At 39.9% G+C, this 18,224-nt stretch overlaps 1 protein-coding gene across 4 annotated transcripts in view; it reads left to right on the top strand.

Annotated features, from left to right (window-relative positions):
- The window catches only part of LOC132402833 (spermatogenesis-associated protein 7-like), a 108,013-nt gene that overhangs the window by 60,131 nt on the left and 29,658 nt on the right, over positions 1-18,224 (top strand). For 2 of the 4 annotated variants that reach the window (XM_059985849.1, XM_059985851.1), the window contains 5 exons: positions 1,478-1,544; positions 5,533-5,600; positions 7,584-7,661; positions 10,888-10,945; positions 12,141-12,643. In XM_059985849.1, coding sequence (XP_059841832.1) covers positions 1,478-1,544; positions 5,533-5,600; positions 7,584-7,661; positions 10,888-10,945; positions 12,141-12,242 — 373 coding nt within the window. In that variant the 3' untranslated portion in view covers positions 12,243-12,643. Of the gene's footprint in view, positions 1-1,477; positions 1,545-5,532; positions 6,062-7,583; positions 7,662-10,887; positions 10,946-12,140; positions 12,644-18,224 lie in introns of those variants that run through there. The other 2 variants (XR_009515097.1, XM_059985850.1) reach the window with 2 other exon arrangements.

Here is an 18,224-nt window from a genome sequence, read left to right on the forward strand (position 1 = left end):
TTTCTTTCCTGTCTATCTCTCCTGAATATTGAATATCCCTGGATGTTGAGCTCCCATCCTTGGTCACCCTGGAGCCATGTCTCTGTGATCCCAACTATATCATATTAATTAATTACTATCTGCACATTCAATTCATCCACCTTGTTACGAATGCTCCTCGCATTGACACACAAAGCCTTCAGGCTTGTTTTTACAACACTCGTAGCCCTTATACAGTTATGTTGAAAAGTGGCTCTTTTTGCCCTGGATTTGCCTGCCTGCCACTTTTACTTTTCACCTTACTATTTTTTGCTTCTACCCTCATTTTACACCCCTCTGTCTCTCTACACTTGTTTCCATCCCCCAGCCACATTAGTCTAAAGCCTCCTGAACAGCAGTAGCAAACGCTCCCCCTAGGACATTGGCTTCATCAGTAAACTTACTAATCTGCCCATCTATCTGATAATGATATATATCACAAGCAACACCAAACCTTGGAGAACACTACTGGTCACATCACAGACTTCTAGTTCTATTCTCTGTTTTCTATGAGCAAGCAATTGCCAAATACAATCTTGTCATTCACCCTGAATGTCATACATCTTAATCTTTTGAGACAACTTGCCATGAGGGACTTTATCAAATGCCATAACATCCATTGCCTTTATGTCATAACATCAAGCTCCTTTCTTTTCTCCTCAAAAATTCTATCAAGTTTATAAGGCATGACTTACCCTGCACAAAGCTGTGCTGATTGCCACTGAGCAGGCCATACCTTTCCAAATGCATATAAATCATAACCTTCAAGATCCTCTCCAGTAGCTTGTCTACCATTGCTGTGAGGTTCACTAGCTTATAGTTACATGATTATTCCTATTTACTTCTTGAATAAAGGCATAACATTTGCTATTCCCCAGTCCTCCAAGAACTCGCATCTTGCTAGTGAAGATACAAAGATCATTGTCAAAGCCCCTGCAATATTCTCACGGTCAGATCAGAGCTACAAAAGACTAATGAGGTGAACTCAAGACCAGAGAAGGCTATTGGGATAAATAAGGGCAAGAAAATGGTAGTGAGGCATCATGGCCAGCAAAGGCTGTTGGGCTAGATCAAGGGCCTAGGAAGACTGATAGGGCAGGTTGTTTCTAGGGAAGACAAGAGTGAGTGCCAGAGTCAAGATATTAAATAAAACAAGTCAGGGTCCAGGAGGGCCCTGATGGAGCCTGCGAAGTCTAATGAGGCAAAAACAGGACGAGGGAAGGCTCATGTGATCAGATCATGGAAGTTTTGTGGATGATGTCAAAGCAAGGAAACACAAGTTTAAAAAAAAGATAGGGTGAAAGAAATTTAGTGATCCTACATTTGGGACTGGGGAAGACCTGTGGCCAGGTCATCAGTTTATCACATTGCTACTACTGGAGCAAAGCTTCAAGAATTTTTGTTCTAATATGCTAATTTGAAAATCCTTCTTTTTAATTACTCAGGTTTTGCTCCGCAGGTTAACAAATATACCTGTTGTTCAGGTAAATCTGGATGCAGATGATACCAAGCAGTATCCAACACAGGTACTGGCATTCTAATTCTAATTGTTGCATGATTGTAGAATGCATTCTTGGTTGCATATACTCGATGTACTCAATTTCCAAAATTTGGTATTATTGAAGCCAATGAAACCTACAGAATTTACATGTATAATGTCCACATAGCATCAAATTGTACGTCTACCATGGGACAGGTGGCAAATTTCTGACCGATAAACAGCAATACATATGTTTAACTTGCAATAATTTTATATGTCACGTGGAAAAAAGTCAAAGAGCTGAACATTTTTGAAAAACTAATGAAAGATTAATGTTAGCTTCCAGCACAGTAGTGCAAGCAGGTGGTGCTGCTGCATCAGAGCTTTTGCAATCCAAGCTTCACCCCTGACCTCTGGTGAGACTGTGGAGAAAATACTCATTCTTCTCTAGATTGAAGGACTTTCACACACAAAATGCTTGAGGAATTCAGCAGGCCAGGCAGCATCTATGGGAAAGAATAAACAGTCGGCATTTCAAGGGTCTTAGCCCGAAGCAACGGCTTTTTACACATTTCCATAGATGCTGCCTGACCTGCTGATAAAGGTCCTCAGGCCAAGGTTCGACTGTGGAGCTCCTGGCCTGCTGAGTTCCTCCAGCATTTTCTGTGTGTTGCTTGGATTTCCAACATCTGCAGATCTTCTCGTGTTTGAAAGACTTCCCCTTACTTCCCTTTCAAATCCAAATTATTGTAAATTACCCCTAATGTAGATAGGAGGAACATAATGCACTTAATATGTGTGTGTGTGTTAGTTAGTTACTGGGAAATAAGTGGGGAAAGGGATTGACGGGCTTTTTCTGATAGTTGGTATTGACTTCTATTTTCATTTTTAAATCTTTTTATTAACTATTATTGAAGATTAACAAGAAAAGTTACATTAAATCAATATGTCATTATGTACAATATAGAATTAAATTAGCAAATAACTGATTAACAAAGCTAAGCAATATATCAATAATAATAAGAAGAAATAAAGTGTTAAGAATATTGACTTAATGGTCTAATCACTTTGAGATGAGTACATTTAATGAGAGGATGGAGGCATTGGTAGAAGACAAGGGAAGATTTGGCTAATTAACAACAAATAAGCTCTGAATTTATTGTTGTCTATTTAATGTTATGGCCTGTATTTTTAATCTTATGTTAATATTGCAGCCCTGAGAATCTGTGAGAACTGATCCAAGAACATAAACCCCCTAAGAAAATTCTTCTCATATGTCCATGGCATAAACTAATTTAGACAATCTCCACAGTAATTTATTTCCCATGGTTGCAATGATCTGCAGCAAATCAGTCAGCAACAAATAATCAAATGTATGGGTCATTGCATCTTGTACCACTGTAGAAAATGAAGGATTTACTTGAATTGCTATTTTAAGAGACATCTGACCTAGAAATAGCAACTGCTGAGAATGCAGTGAGGAAATTCTTTTTAACTAAAGAGAAGCAACACACACAAAATATTGAACAAACTCAGCAGGTCAGGCAGCATCTGTGTAAGTGAACATATGTTTTGGGTCAAGACCATTCTTCAGGACTGGAAAGGAAGGGGGAAGATGTCGGTGTTCGAAGGTGGATGGAGGAGAAGGAAGACGAGCGAAAGGTGATAGTTGAAGCCAGATAGGTGAGAAAGATAAAGGGCTGGAGAGGACGGACTCTGATAGGAGAGGAGAGTAGACCATTGGAAAAAAGCAAGAAAGAGGGGCATGGGTGAGGTGGTTTGCAGATAAAATGAGATAGAAGGTCAGAGTGGGGTATTGAAGAAGATGAGGTGAGAATTTTTCACTGAATACAATAGATGACCCAGCAGATTCGCAGGTGAAGTGTTGCCTCATCTGGAAGTACTGAATGGAGGTAAAGGAGGAAGCGAGGCAGGTGGAGGTCGCACTTGGCCACCTGCAGAGATAAGTACCGAGAGGGAGATTAGTGGGCGGGGTGAATGGACAAGGAAATCACGGAGGGAGCAATCCCTGCAGAAAGCTGAGAGTGGTGGAGAGAGGGAAAGATGCTTTTGTTGGTAGGATCCCTTTGGAGATGGAGGAAATTGCAGATGATGATGTGTTGGATGCAGAGGCTCATGAGGTGGTAGGTTAGCACAAGAGAATCTCTAGCTAAGGCAGCAAGAGGGAAGATGGGGTGAGTGTGGGTGTCAGGGAAATGGAGGAGATGTGAGTGAGGGCAACATCAATGGTGGAGGAAGGGAAACGATGTTCTTTGAAGAAGAAAGGTATCACTGATGGCCTGGCAAGGAAAGCATTATTCTGAGAACAGAGGCAGAGGAACTGAGAAAAGGGAGTAGCATTTTTTCAGGAGACTGGGTGGGAAAAGATAAAGTCAGGATAGCCATGGGAATTGGTAGGCTTATAAAAATGTCGGTCGCCATTTTTGTCTTCAGAGTTGGAGACAGAGAGATTGAGAGGGGGGAAGTAAGTGTCAGAAATGGACCAAGTTGATGAAATGGTTGCACTCAGCACCAATGCAGTCGTCGACGTAGTAAAGGAAGAATTGGGGAGAATCACGGGGGAGCATGAGCTGTTATACTTAGCCAATGAAAAGGCAGGCATAGCTGAGGCCCACGTGAGAGCCCATAACTTCCCATTGAATCTGGAGAAAGTGAGAGGCACCAAAGGAAAAATTGTTGAGGGTAAGGACCAGTTCTACAAGACAGAGGAGGGTAGTGTTGGAGGGGAACTGCTTGATTCTTTTATTGACAAGGAAGTGGAGATGGGATCTAGAAGTGTATAGGAACTGGACATCCTTGGTGGAAATGAGGTGGACAGGGGGTGCTTGGGAATTGAAAGTTAGTGAGGTGGAGAGCATGAGAAGTGCTGTGGATGTAGGTGGGAAGGGACTAAACCAAGGTGGATAAAATGGAGTAAAATGTACAAGGACATGAGGTCAGTGAGTCTGGAACAGGCAGAGACAATGGGCCTACCCAGGTACTCAGGCTGGATCTCGGGAAAGTTGTAGAAGCAAGCGGTGCGGGGTAAGGAAGCTATGAGTTTGGCAGCAGTGGATGGCAGTTCTCCAAAGTTAATAAGGTCAGTGGTGGGATCAGAGACAGCATTTTGATGGGCCAGAGTGGGGGCCTTTTCTAGGGGTAGGGACAAGTAGGTGTCTGAGAGGTGCCACCTGGCCTCAGCAAGGTAGAGGTCAATTTGCCACACTGCAACAGCACTCCCTTTGTCTGTGTGGGCTTGATGGTAAGACTGGGATTGGCGCACAGAGAGTGGAAGGCAGTGTGTTCAGAGGGGCTAAGGTTCAAGGAGGTGTGAGGAGGGCTGAAGTTGAGCTGATTGCTTTCTCATTGGAATAGAATTCCATCAACTAAGGACCCTTTTTATAGGGATCTGGACAAAGAACAGAGGACTGGGACTAAGGAAATCATTCCCTGAAAAAGCCATCACATTCCTAATGTGCAACTGTCCACTTTTCATGTCATGCCATTCAGTGCTTTGAACCTACAGTTTAAAAAAAACCACAATTGTTGGTTTAATTCTGAGTGCCTTATCTAAACCATTTTAATTGTTCAGCATTCAGAACAATGCTCAGACATTTAACAAATCACTTTCTAGATTTAGCTAAAGAACATCACAATGCCTTTGCTTTCCAATTGATAAGTGTTGTTAACAGCTCTTAGAAAGGGCTTGACATTTCTTGTATTACTTTGGTATGTTCTTTGCTGTGAGTGGAGATGTGAAATGTAGAATTCTACCTGGCAGAGTTTTTCATTATCAGTGGAGCAAGGAGTATATGCAATGCTAAAGCAGGGGACTATGTACACCATTATCATCTACAATGTATGAATGAAACATTATTTAAATGATTGGCATGATTCTCCCATGAGGTAACTTCTATAATTATTGAATTAGGCTCTTTTTAAACTGCTTACTGAAAAAGTTCTTTAAATTTCTGCAGTATATTTCGATTTATGAAATGGATTGTATTTACTGGTGATCTTTTGTTTGAATGCAGGAACTTAGATCTACAAGATTGACTAAGAAAACGCAGAATATATATTCAGCAAATTCAAGATTGGCATGGTAAAACAGGTCTTTTGTCTGAAACTTGTACAACAAATAAAATATGAATGAAACAGACTTCCAGTTGGCCATTTAAAATAATGGAGAAACCAGGCATGTCAGCCCGATCATTTCTTAACCTGTCTTCCCTACAAGCTCTGCTAAGATTGAGGTGTAATTTTAATCATTTTAGTTCACCTATTGGAAATGAATTTAACATTTGTAAGTTAAATGACTTCCTTTCAAAAGGTCACCAATCGAATACTCACAAAATTCTGGTGGAACGCAGCAGGCCAGGCAGCATCTACAGGGAGAAGCAATGTCTCGGCCCGAAACATCGACAGTGCTTCTCCCTATAGGTGCTACCTGGCCTGCTGCGTTCCACTAGCATTTTGTGTGTGTTGCTTGAATTTCCAGCATCTGCAGATTTCCTCGTGTTTTCCAATCTCGTACTGTTAATTTTGTCCTGCTCTTCATTGGTGGTGAGTTTTTCCAACACTTTCTGATTCATTTCAAATTTTTGCCATCCGCAGCATTTTGCTTTTGGATTATTCCACATACAAAGATTTCAGGGAAGTAATTATAAACTCAATTAGAAAATAAATAAAATTAATTTTATATTGTGTTTCAACATTGAATGTATGACAGGATATTATATGCTTCCAAAAAATATTCTACTTTGGTTCTTCAATTTTCCTTGAGTCTGTTTCCTTTAATGTTCACTTAGCTTCTGAGTCCTATACAAGAAAAGTGAAATCTGCTGCTATTAATATTTGTATAATAATGTTCTTATTATAAACATATTAAATAGTTAGTTCAAACACAATTCATTAAAGATTGTGCCCTATAAACTTAAAAGGCTATTCATATTTCTTTCCAGTTTCTGCCAAAGAAAAATAAAATATGCAATTTCAAAGTCATGAATATTTAGGATGTTTTTCACCATCATATAGACTATAAATGTACAAGTATTAATATTCAAAGTAAATTTATTATCAAAGTACATATATGTCACCATAAGATTCATTTACTTGCAGGCTTCTAAAGTAGATACAAAGAAACACAATAGAATTAATGAAAAATTACAGACAAAGACAGAAAATAGCCAATGTGAAAATACACAAGATAGTACTAATAATAAATACTTAAATAAAAAGTAATACTGCGAACATGAGTTGTAGAATCCTTTAAAGTGAGTCCATAAAATGTGGAATCAGTTCAGTGTTGAGCTGGTTCAGGAGCTTGAAAATTGAAGGATAATAACTGTTCCTGAATCTGGAGGTGAGGCTTCTGTTCCTTTTTCCTGATGACAGCAGAGAGAAGAAAGCATGGCCTGGATGGTGGGAGTCCTTGACGATTGATGTTGCTTTCTTGTGGCAGCACACCTTATAGGTGTGCTCAGTGGTGGGGAGGCCTTTTCCTGTGATGGACTGGGTTGTATCCACTATTTTTTCTAGGACTTTCCATTTGTGGACATTGGTATTTCCATAGCAGGCCATGATGTAGTTTAATTGTATATAGAACAGCATAGAGATATTTATCTAATTGTATAATTTCGTATGAACTGTTGCACTTATTAAACGTGGGTGGCAAGATGCTATAAAGAGAACGAGATTCAGTTCTTCTCAACTTGCCTGAGTAAATGATTTAGTAACTTAACCACTCCCAACATCCACCACCAGAGTGCTCACCATTCAATTTGATCATGACTCATACATATCCCAACTTCTATGAGTAATTCTCAATTTTGAGTTTTACTTGGGTTTCTAACCCATGCAGCATCAAAGCAACCAGACCAACTGAATCAACTCTTAATCTTCTATACTTGAGGAATTTAAAACCATTCTCATACTTTGAGATTTTTAACCATGGTAATATGGTTGGCAAATCTGCAAGTTGCTCCTGCTTAAGATATAGCACTTAAACAGGATCTGACCAAAGTTTTATCGGTTTAGTTAATTATTGTACAGATTAATGATATTTTTATGTCATGCTTTTATTCAGGGATAATGAACTGGAATATTTGCAGTTTCTCAAAGATGTAACAGATGATATTTTGTTCAGAGGTTATCATTCAAACAAGTAAGTAGATAATATTTCACTCCAGTTACAATTTTACAGTTGTAGGTATTAGCTACAAGAGTAACTCGAAAAAGTTTTGTGCTAAAGGAATAGAATTGCACATGTAAATATGACAATGCTTGATCCAAACACACAAATGAATGTTTACTATGCTCACAATATCCTTTGTGGGACAGCAATTTTTTTTAAATATATTTCATTGGGTCAGTGAGCATCTATGGAAAGGAATAAACAGTTGATGCTTTGGGCCAAAACCCTTCATCAGTTGCTGCCTGACTAGGTGAGTTCCTTCAGTTTTGTGTGTATTAATCAATATTTCCAGCATCATCAGAATCACTTGTGTTTATTTTAAAAATTGTCTATTTTTATCAATCTGCATTTCATGATGGGTACTAATTTTGAGTTTAGGTGAAGAACACTATATAATGTATATCTATTTAGTTTTAATTCTACTAATTTGAATGTAGGGGGAGGCACATTACAGACCCTTCAGTATTTCACAGATAACCATTTACTTATCATATAATACTGACTATTAATAGAACTGGACTCAGTGAACGTCTTATTGATTGACTTATTGTGTGATTTTACTGCCTTGAGAGAGTCCAGTATTTATTACCCATTCCTATACTTCCCTTGAGCCAACTCCTTTCTCCTTGCCTGTAGTCACATCAGTGAAGGTAGCCCATGGTACTGTCAGGTAGAGAGTTTGAGAATTTAGATTGAAGTTTTGTTCTTTTCCTATCATTACTTCCAGTTGGGAATAGTTTGTGGTGGAGAATGCTAGTTGGAAGTAATGGTTTCTCAATATGTCTTTTGTCTTTGACCGTATTCCCAATATGTAAATGTATCAGTATTACATGGAATAAAGGGAATCACAGAGGCATGAAAGAGGAGCTAGCCAAAACTGATTGGAAAAGAACACTGGCAGAGATGATGGAAGAGCAGCAGTACAAGCAGGATAGACAAAGGAGAATTGGTGACTGTTGTGTTCTTGGATTTTCAGAGGCCTTTGACAAGGTGCCACACATGAGGCTGCTTAACGTGTTATGAGCCCATCTTATTACAGGAAGGATACTGGCATGGATAAAGCAGTGGCTGATTGCCAAGAGGCAAAGAGTGGGAATAAAGGGACCCTTTTTCTGGTTGGCTGACGATGACTAGTGGTGTTCTACAGGGGTCTGTGTTGGGACCACTTTTTACATAATATGTCAGTGACTTAGATGACGGTATTGACGGTTTTGTGGCCAAGTTTGCGGATGATACGAAGATAGGTGTTCTGAGGAAATAGAGAGGCTGAGGAAAGACTTGGACAGATTAGGAGAATAGGCAAAGAAGTGGCAGATAGAATACAGCTTTGAGTAGTGTATGGTCATGCACTTTGGTAAAAGAAATAAAAGGGTAGATTATTTTCTATTGCTGGCTGGTGGTGCTAGGTTGAGCATTGAGCGAACAACTCAGCCTTGTTAAAAAACAGACAAGAATGCTAAAGAAAGGATAAGGTTGCCCCCCAATGTTCCACAAGATGTGGAAAGGAGCGACTATTTTCTAAATGGAGAGAAAATTCAAAAATCTGATGTGCAAAGGCACTTGGGAGTCTTTGTGCAGGATTCCCTAAAGGTTAATTTGTAGGTTGAGTCGGTGGCGGGGAAGGCAAATGCAATGTTGGCATTCATTTCAAAAGGACTAAAATATAAATGCACGGATGTAATCTTGAGGCTTTATAAAGCACTGGTGAGGCCTCAAAGAATATTGGGAGAGGTTTTGGGCCCCTTATTTATGAAAGGATGTGCTGACATTGGAAAGGGTTCAAAGGAGGTTCAGAAAAATGATTCTGGGATTGAAAGGCATGTCATATGAGGAGGTTTTGATGGCGTTGGGCCTGTAGTGACTAGTATACAGAAAAACGCAGAGTGACCTCATTGAAACCTATTAAATGTGAAACAACCTCAATAGAGTGGATATGGAGAAGCTGTTTTCTATGATGAGGGAGTCTAGGACCAGAGGACGCAGCCTTAGAATCAAAGGACATCCATTTAGAACAGAGTTGGGGAGGAATTTCTTTACCCAAAGAGTGGTGAATCTTTGGAATTTGTTGCCACAGGTGGCTTTGGAGGCCAGGTCATTTGGGTATATTTAAGACAGAGACTGATAGATTCTTGAGTAATCAGGGCATGAAGGGAAATGGAGAGAAGGCAGGAGATTTGAGGTTGAGAGGAAAAATGGATCAGCCATGATGAAATGGCAGAGCAGACTCGAAGGCCAAATGGCCTGATTCTGCTCCTATATCTTATGGCTTTATGGTCCTGATAAGAGTTTTAGGTTTGTGACACCCTGCAAAGACACCAAGGTAAATAGCTACAATTCATCCTGAGGATAGTATGCACTGCAATTACAATGTACCAGTGCTGGAGGGGAAAATTGTCTTGAATGATATTGTGTTTCTTGTATTGGTGGACCTACAACTATTCAAGTAAGTGAATATTGCACCTACCTTGCACATAACGAACTGCGGAAAGGCTTTGGAGAATTTGAAAATAATACCGGGAGCATGTTCTCCTTGTATTTACAGAACTATTAAGGTAAGTGAGTGTAGTCATAGTAATAAAGTCAGAATGGAGCTGAAGGGAATGTGGGAAGAATGGAAATACATATTAGTGCTAATGGTGCATGGACTCAGTAGACCAAAGGGCCTGTTTATTTGCTTATGATTCTCTGACTCATTCAGTAATTGGACAAGTCACACTCAGTAATGGACACTGAGGATCAAGAGTACATTCTGTGCTCTTGGTGTCCTTAAGTGTTATTTTTTAAGTAATGTGTTCAGCAGAAAGTATTACTTCATAGGTGTCGGATGATATGGGTAGATATCAGCTTGGGATGGTGGTGAATTAATGTTTGTAATTGATCTGAAATTCATTTAGTCTAAAATGAGTGTTGAGAATACCCAGAGCTAAATTCATACTACAACTAAAATGAGTAGTAGAACAGAACAGATGGACAGAAACTGTGTGTTCTTTGTGATTAAATGCTACCCAAGGCACTGAAGCTGCTCCAGGTCTTTAGGGAAGCTGGATATGCATAGGCTTATATGTACACATTATTAAGAACTTTTTCAAACTATTTTACCAATAAAATTGCCTCTGTAACATTTGTCTCATACCTACAGCAATGTAGGGGATATAATTGTAATGAAAATTAACATTATTTTTCCATATTTTTTCAGGATCCTGGAAAATGTTTTCCAAAAGCACATTGAAAGAAACAAGCATTATCTTAATGAGGTAAGCCATAATTGAACTGCTTGTGTGTAATGCGATGTAAAATATCTAGTATATACACCATGCTATGATGTGAATTTGTGATGTGAACGCCCACACTGACTGTTCTGGCTTGATGATGTAACTTAATCTTGAGTAAGATAAAATACAATTATTGATTTTCACTCAGCAAGTCTTCTGGGATAGCACTCAAACTATTTCCAATAGGACAAAGGTTCAGGGGTGAAATTATAGAGGAAATTTATAATTGATGTGGTGTCTGATGCCGATATGTAAAATCAAAAAACAATACACAAACAGCGAGATGTCTCTGTCCATTGAGAAAAGTAGCTGGCTAATAAAGATTGCAACAATATGAATACAGATTGATTCTCACTGAAAATATATGATAGCCTAGTAAACACAAAGTACACTGCAGATGCTGTGATCAAATCAACACATATAAACATGCTGGAGGAACTCAGTCAACGAAGGGTCTCGGCCCGAAACGTTGACTGCTTGTTTCCATGGATACTGCCCGACCTGCTGAGTTCTTCCAGCTATGATAGCTTAGACTTGGTCATTCAGTGTTCCACAGGTCTACAGCAAGGTGTTTAGTAACTTATAGGTGGTAGGCAAATGTGAGCCATCAGGGGAATGAATGCTGATAAACTGTATTTGTTCACAGGACCTCCATTTCATACCACTTGCCTTTCTTTATTTGCCTGTAACCTGCCAGTTGCCTCATGTCCTAGTAACTGAGTACAAGTACATAGCCACCTGGACTGCGAAATGAAAGAACATGGCCAACAACATCTTGGCTATCATCAGTGCTTTTAGTAATCTGCCTCAACTTCTGGTGAAGATAAAAAATTGTATGTGTAGAAGTTATAAAAAAAATGAAACATCAAGATTTGTCATTGCACATATTAGATTTATACCACACATACTGCTTAGTGTTGAGTCTAAAATGGTTCCACTTTAGTCTCATCCGAGCACAAGACCTTCTCCCACATCTTTACAGTATCTTCTACGTGACCCTTTGCAAAGTGTTTAAGGGCAGGAGTATGTTTTTTTTACAGTGGTACTTGGCGTAAATCTAAGACTGTGCATTAGCCAGGTAATAACATTCCTGCTGTAAGGCATGGTGGAAAGAGCATCATGTAATGGGTCCTGATGAAGGGTCTCAGCCTGAAACATTGACTGCTCATTTCAACAGATGCTGCCCGACCTGCAGAGTTCATCCAGCCTTTTTGTACGTCTTGATCATGTAATGGGGATGTTTTTCAGCAGAAGGGACTGGAAATCTGGTCAAGATTGATCAGAGGCTGAATGTTGCAAAATACAGAGATATCCTGGATAAAAAAACTGGTAGCCTCTGCCAGACAGCTTAAACTTGGGAGGAAGTTCATCTTTCAGCAGGACGACGACTCAAGACACTCTGCCAGAGTAGCCATGGAATGACTTCAAATGAAGAAAACTGATGTCCTTGGCAGCACAGACAGAATCCTGGCCTTAACCCAATCGAACATCTCTGGCAAGACCTCAAGATTGCTGTCCACCACCGCTTCCCAACTAACCTGGCACAGCATGAGTAATTTTGCAAGGAGAAATGGGCAAATCTTATTCCATCATGTTGTGTAAAGCTAATAAAGACATACCTGTATCCAAAAAGACTATTGGCATTAATAACTGTGAGAGGTGCTTCAACTAAGTACTAAATAAGGGAGAATGAATAATTTTGAACTGCTGACATTTCAGATTTTGAATTTTTAGTTTTTCATGCTTTACTATTTTCCCTGTTTTTGGGGTTTTGCTGTGAAAAAAGAGTATGCAATTCACGAATAAGAATTCTCAATTAAATTGATCAAAATACTCATTTGTAATACTCATTTATGCAAACAAAGGATCAGGGGCTGAATACTTTCACAAGGTACTGTATATGCTTTAAACAGTTTGTTACATGTATAACATTATCATTTATGTTTTTCTTCTAGTAGTGTAAATGCATACATTGCTGTATATCCACTTTCTGGTCTTGGTCAGTTCTGGTTAATGACTGGCAAGTGCTGCCCTAAATTATATGTTAGACATACACACAATGCAATAGGTGGGGAATGCATTCATTCCTGTTTACTGAACTGGACTGAGTCAGAAATTGGAAGGATAATATATTTGGACAACTGGATATTACTTGGATGAAATGCACAATGCAGAAATGAATCTTGTATGTAGTAATTTGTGATACTCCTTTTAAATGTCTACATTTTTCTCCTCTTTCTTCTCTTTGTCCAAAGATTTTCTGTCCTGTTTGGCTTATGCCCATGATATTATCTGTGCAGAATTTAAGAATGGTGTAGATTCTTGAGAACCTGCTTGGAATGTTATCACCAACAGGTAACCTTCAGTTAAGGTGCATGTTTTGACTTCAATAGATAGATTACTCTATCAGGTAAGTTAATGTGGATTTTGGTATACCTGCATAAAATGATAGAGAAGTTGGTAATTTGTCTCATCAATGCACGCTGACTTTCATGGGGCAATTTTGTTATTCCCATTCCTCCTCTGTTTATTTCCTTTTGTCTTGGAACTTGCTATATCTTGCAGATAACCAAAAATCTTTCTTTAATTTTTTTCATTATGCTACAATAAGCAGTAATTTACAGTAGCCATTTAAACTGTCAGTGTACTTGTGGGAAGAAACTGGAGCACTTGGGTGGGGGATGAGGAGAAGGAGCACCCACTGTCACAGAGAAAGTGTGCAAATTCCATGCAGACAGCACCTAAAGTGAAGATCATAGATGTGGTAAACTATGTATACCTGTCTGGACACGCCCCTCTGCTGACTGCTCCTGTGGCTCCTCCCACAGACCCCTGTATAAAGGTGATTGGAGGCCTTGCTCCTCCCTCGGTCTTCGACATGGTTGTGCTCCCTTTTCACTGTTAATTAAGGCCTATTGTTCACTTCCAGTCTCCTAGAGTTATTGACGGTGCATCAATAGGTCAATTGATGGAGCTGTAAGACAGTGGTGTTCACTCCGTAGCACCCTGACATAAAGATATCTAAGGTGTGCATCTGAGTTGATAAATGGTGTGTCCACAGTGTTGACTGTCACACCATGGCAACTCTATGGAAACCAATAGCATACCTACAAAAATTGTGTATGAAGAGCCTTGTGACAAGAATATGTGGGGCCAAGAATATTATTTCCACACAGCAAATAGAAGTTACTGGAAAAGCCAGCATTCCTTGCCCCAACTTCATTGTATAGTTTTCTTCTGAGTGCTCTGGTTTCCTCCCGCATTCCAAAGATGTATGGTTAGGGCTTGTGAGTTGTGGGCATGCTATTTTTTTGCAGGAAGCATTGCAACACTTCTGGACTGCCCAGCACAATCCTTGCTGATTTGAGTTGACACAAATGGTGCATTTCACTGTGCGTTTCAATGTAGATGTGACAAATAGCACTAATCTTCACTGATGGAGGATAAATTCTTCTAGTGATGAGTACATAGGTGATCTAGGGTGCTTTGATTTCCACATTCATGCAGTTAATGACAATTTACCTTGTGTGAGTCAATCAGAGCTGCATATCCAATTGCCCTTTCATTCCATTTAACCACATCAGAGGCAATTTTATATAATTAGCTGCCCTGGAAATAGATATTTACTCTGTCTAGTGAATTTGTGCAAAACCGACTGCAAATCCTTACCTTCGCTTTTAGCAGAACACATTTCTGTTTATGCAACTCTAAGACCAAATAGTATTATCATTAATTACAGTAGATTTCAGTTAATTGGGAGACGTTGGGACTAGTATATTTTGGCCCAGTTAAGTGGCTGTCCTAATTAGCTGAAGTTTCGTGGAAATTGTTAAAATGGTGTAAAGAAGGCAAACTACTTTTTAACTGAGTTAACAAAGTAAGTGTTTAAATGAAATACAGAGCAAATTAGAACACTACCAATACCTATACAGTACTACAAAACTGTGTATTAGTTCCTCATAGTTGAATTCATGCAGTGTATACTGCTGTGTCAGTTTGATTGACTGTAAATGAACAAAATCAGTACATAGAGCTGGTGCAGATAACAGACTGCTTTCATACACTGCTTTTGATGACTGCATCCTCCAAATCTTCATTTTTACTGTAATATTCAAGATGATTGTCAATACCTTCAAATTATTCATAGTTCCTAACATGTTGACGTAGTGAAATTGTTTCATTTTCACTCCTGGCTGCTTCTGGCATCTCCAGTCCTGAATGCTTGAAACCACAGTGTACAAAGCGGTTCTGTATTGTCTTGCTGCTTACGCTCACCAAGTATCTATGTCAAAAATTATTACTTTTTGAACGCAAATCCACGCAACTGATGCTGTTTAGAAACAGTTCGCTTTCAGCATGGTGGAGTGTCTAATGGCCGCACAAGTGCATATGAGTGACACTAGTTAGAAACTGTTTGGCAATAGTCTCTTCTCCCAGTTAGACAACACGGTGTCCCAAATAAACAAAAGGAATCCCAGCTATTTAGTTCATTAATTTTTGTTCTTTAAGAGTTGTCCCAAATAAATGGCTGCCCTGATTAACTGATGGTCCAATTAACCAGAATCAACACGGTAAATACTATAGATGTAACTGGAAAAGCCAGCATTCCTTGCCTCACACTTAATTGTCCTCGAGAACGTGGTTGTAGATCACATACTCAGCTCTGTTCCAGGGTCTTGATCCAGTGTAGATATAGGAACTGGGTAAGCATGCAATTTGAAGCATGTAACCTCTCTCTACCCATTGCACTTGTCATTCTGGGTGAAAGAAGTCATACATTTTGGGAAATATTCATGTAGGATAATGATGATTGTAAATGGATGCCAGTTTCTGTGCTGTCTCTGGGAAGGGCTAACGTGAATTTTGTAGCTGGAATAAACTGTGGTCATGATGTGCCAGGGCTGAAGGGAATGAATGTTTTGAGTTGGTGAGAGGTGCCATTCAAGCAGACTGCTTTGCCAGAAAGGAAAGTATGATCCTCTCTGTTCTTCTCTTCTTCCCCATTAATCTTCATATTCAACAGAAATTTCAATGTCTCCAGTGTGATGCCCCTACCAGAAGCACTGACCCTTCCATTTTTCTTTCAATATTCTGTGAGGACTATTCCCTCCATGAGGTTTTGTGTACTCTTCTGACTTCACCAACACTGACTCATATTCTCATGTTGACATATGAAACTGAAGATGCTGGAACCTGGAGCAACTGACAATCTCTTGGAGGAATTCAGCAGGTTGAGTTCCTGCTGAGGGAAGAGGTGGGGGTGGGCATTAGCCAATAGAAAGATGAGAGGTAAAATGGTAGAATAAGCACACATGCATTTGGTAGGCAGAGGCAAGGTGAAGGAGATGTAGAGATTGGGAACAGGCAGGAAAATGATACACCTTGGCAAGTGGAACCAGGTGGGGGTGAGGAGGAGGAGGTTAAAGTTGGAGATTGCTAGAAGGGTGATACACAAGCTCATGAAGTTTGCCAGTGCTGAATGTGATAAGTAAGGAAGGGTGGGGAGAGGTGAATGGCAATGAACAAGATAGGGGAGGTGGATGGGTGAAATTTTAGATCATGAGACATGAGTAGAGTTAGGCCATTTAGCAATCAAGTCCGCTCCACCATTCGGTCATGGCAAATTTATTTTCCTTCTCAACCCCATTTGCCTGCATTCTTCTTGTAACGTTACTAATCAAGAACCTATCAACCTCCACTTTAAATATAACCAATCACTTGGCCTTCATAGCCATTTGTGATTTCACCAGCCTCTGACAAAAGAAATCCCTCTTCATTTCTGCTTTAAAGGGACGTTCTTCTATTCTGAGCCTGCTCACTTACTGATGTAGCCGATGATGGATATTGCATAGTCCTTAAGGTCTTTATCTTCTCCGTTTCTGGCAGCCTCCTTGAACATCTGCCAGTTAGTCCATTCAAAACATTCAAAGAGCATAGAGGTTGTCTTATTAGGCCATACAATGATGCTTTCTCCATGGGTCGACTGGTTTTTTACCATGGGCTCTTGTTTAGCAGCCCCATGTGTGGCATCTGGTCAAAGACCTTCAGAAAATACAAGTAAGCAATGTCCACTGACTCTCCCTCATCGATTGTAGAAGAATTCCAATATACTTGCAGGCAAGATTTCCCATTAAGGAAACCATATTTACTTCATGTGCCTCTATATACCCTGAAACCTCATCCTTAAAAATGGACAAACATCTTACCATCCACTGAAGTCAGGTTAATTGGCCAATAATTTCCTTACTTTTACCTTCTTCCTTTTTTTAAAGAATGGAGTAGTATTTGTGAATTTTCTGTCCTCCAGAACCTAATGATTCTTGAAAGAATCTCTTTATGCATCTGAAAAACAAACCTTAGATATCCTCTTTATTAGCTAGCTTAGTTTCATTATTCATCTTTTCTCTCCTTATTGCTTTTTTCACTTGGTCCATTTCTGACACCTCCCCCCCTTTTTCTCAATCTCCCTGTCTCTATCTTTGGAGACAGTCTGTCTACTGATAGCATTTGTAAACCCACTGATTCTCACAGCTACCTTGACTGTATCTCTTCTCAGTCTGTCACTTATAAAAATGTCCTGCCCTTTTCTCAGTTCTGAATCTCCACTGCATCTACTCTCAGAATAAGGATTTTCATTACAACTACTGCTATGTCCTCCTTTTTCTTCCCTTTCTTTACCATCATGCTGCCCTCACCTGCATCTCTTCCATTTCGCATCCATCTGCCCTCATCTCATACCCCCAAAGTCACAACAAGGACAGGGTTACTCATGTCTTGACCTACCACCCCACTAGCTTCCACGTCCAGCATCTCAAATAGGATCCCACCATTAAGCATATCTTTCCCTCACCCCCACTTTCCGATTTCTGCAGGTAGCACTCCCTGCTTAACTCCCTTGCCCACTTGTTTCTTCCCACTAATCTCCCTCCTGACATTTATCCTTGCAAGCAGAACAAGTGCCATGCCTGCCCCTACACCTCCTCCTTCACTACCATTCAGGGCCTTCCAAGTGAGGCGACACTTCTCTTAGGAGTCTGTTGCGGTCATCTACTGTATCCGGTGCTCCTGGTGTGTCCTCCTGTATATCGGTGAGAACTGATATAGATTGGAAGACAGCTTTGCTGAGCACCTACACTCCATCTGCCAGATATATTGGGATCTCCCAGAGGCCATCCATTTTAATTCCACTTCCCATTCCCATTCTGGCATGTCAGTCCATGGCCTGCTCTACTGCTGCAATGAAGCCACACTTAGGTTGGAG

Source organism: Hypanus sabinus, chromosome 12, assembly GCF_030144855.1.
Source record: "Hypanus sabinus isolate sHypSab1 chromosome 12, sHypSab1.hap1, whole genome shotgun sequence".
Taxonomy (NCBI): Eukaryota; Metazoa; Chordata; class Chondrichthyes; order Myliobatiformes; family Dasyatidae; genus Hypanus; species Hypanus sabinus.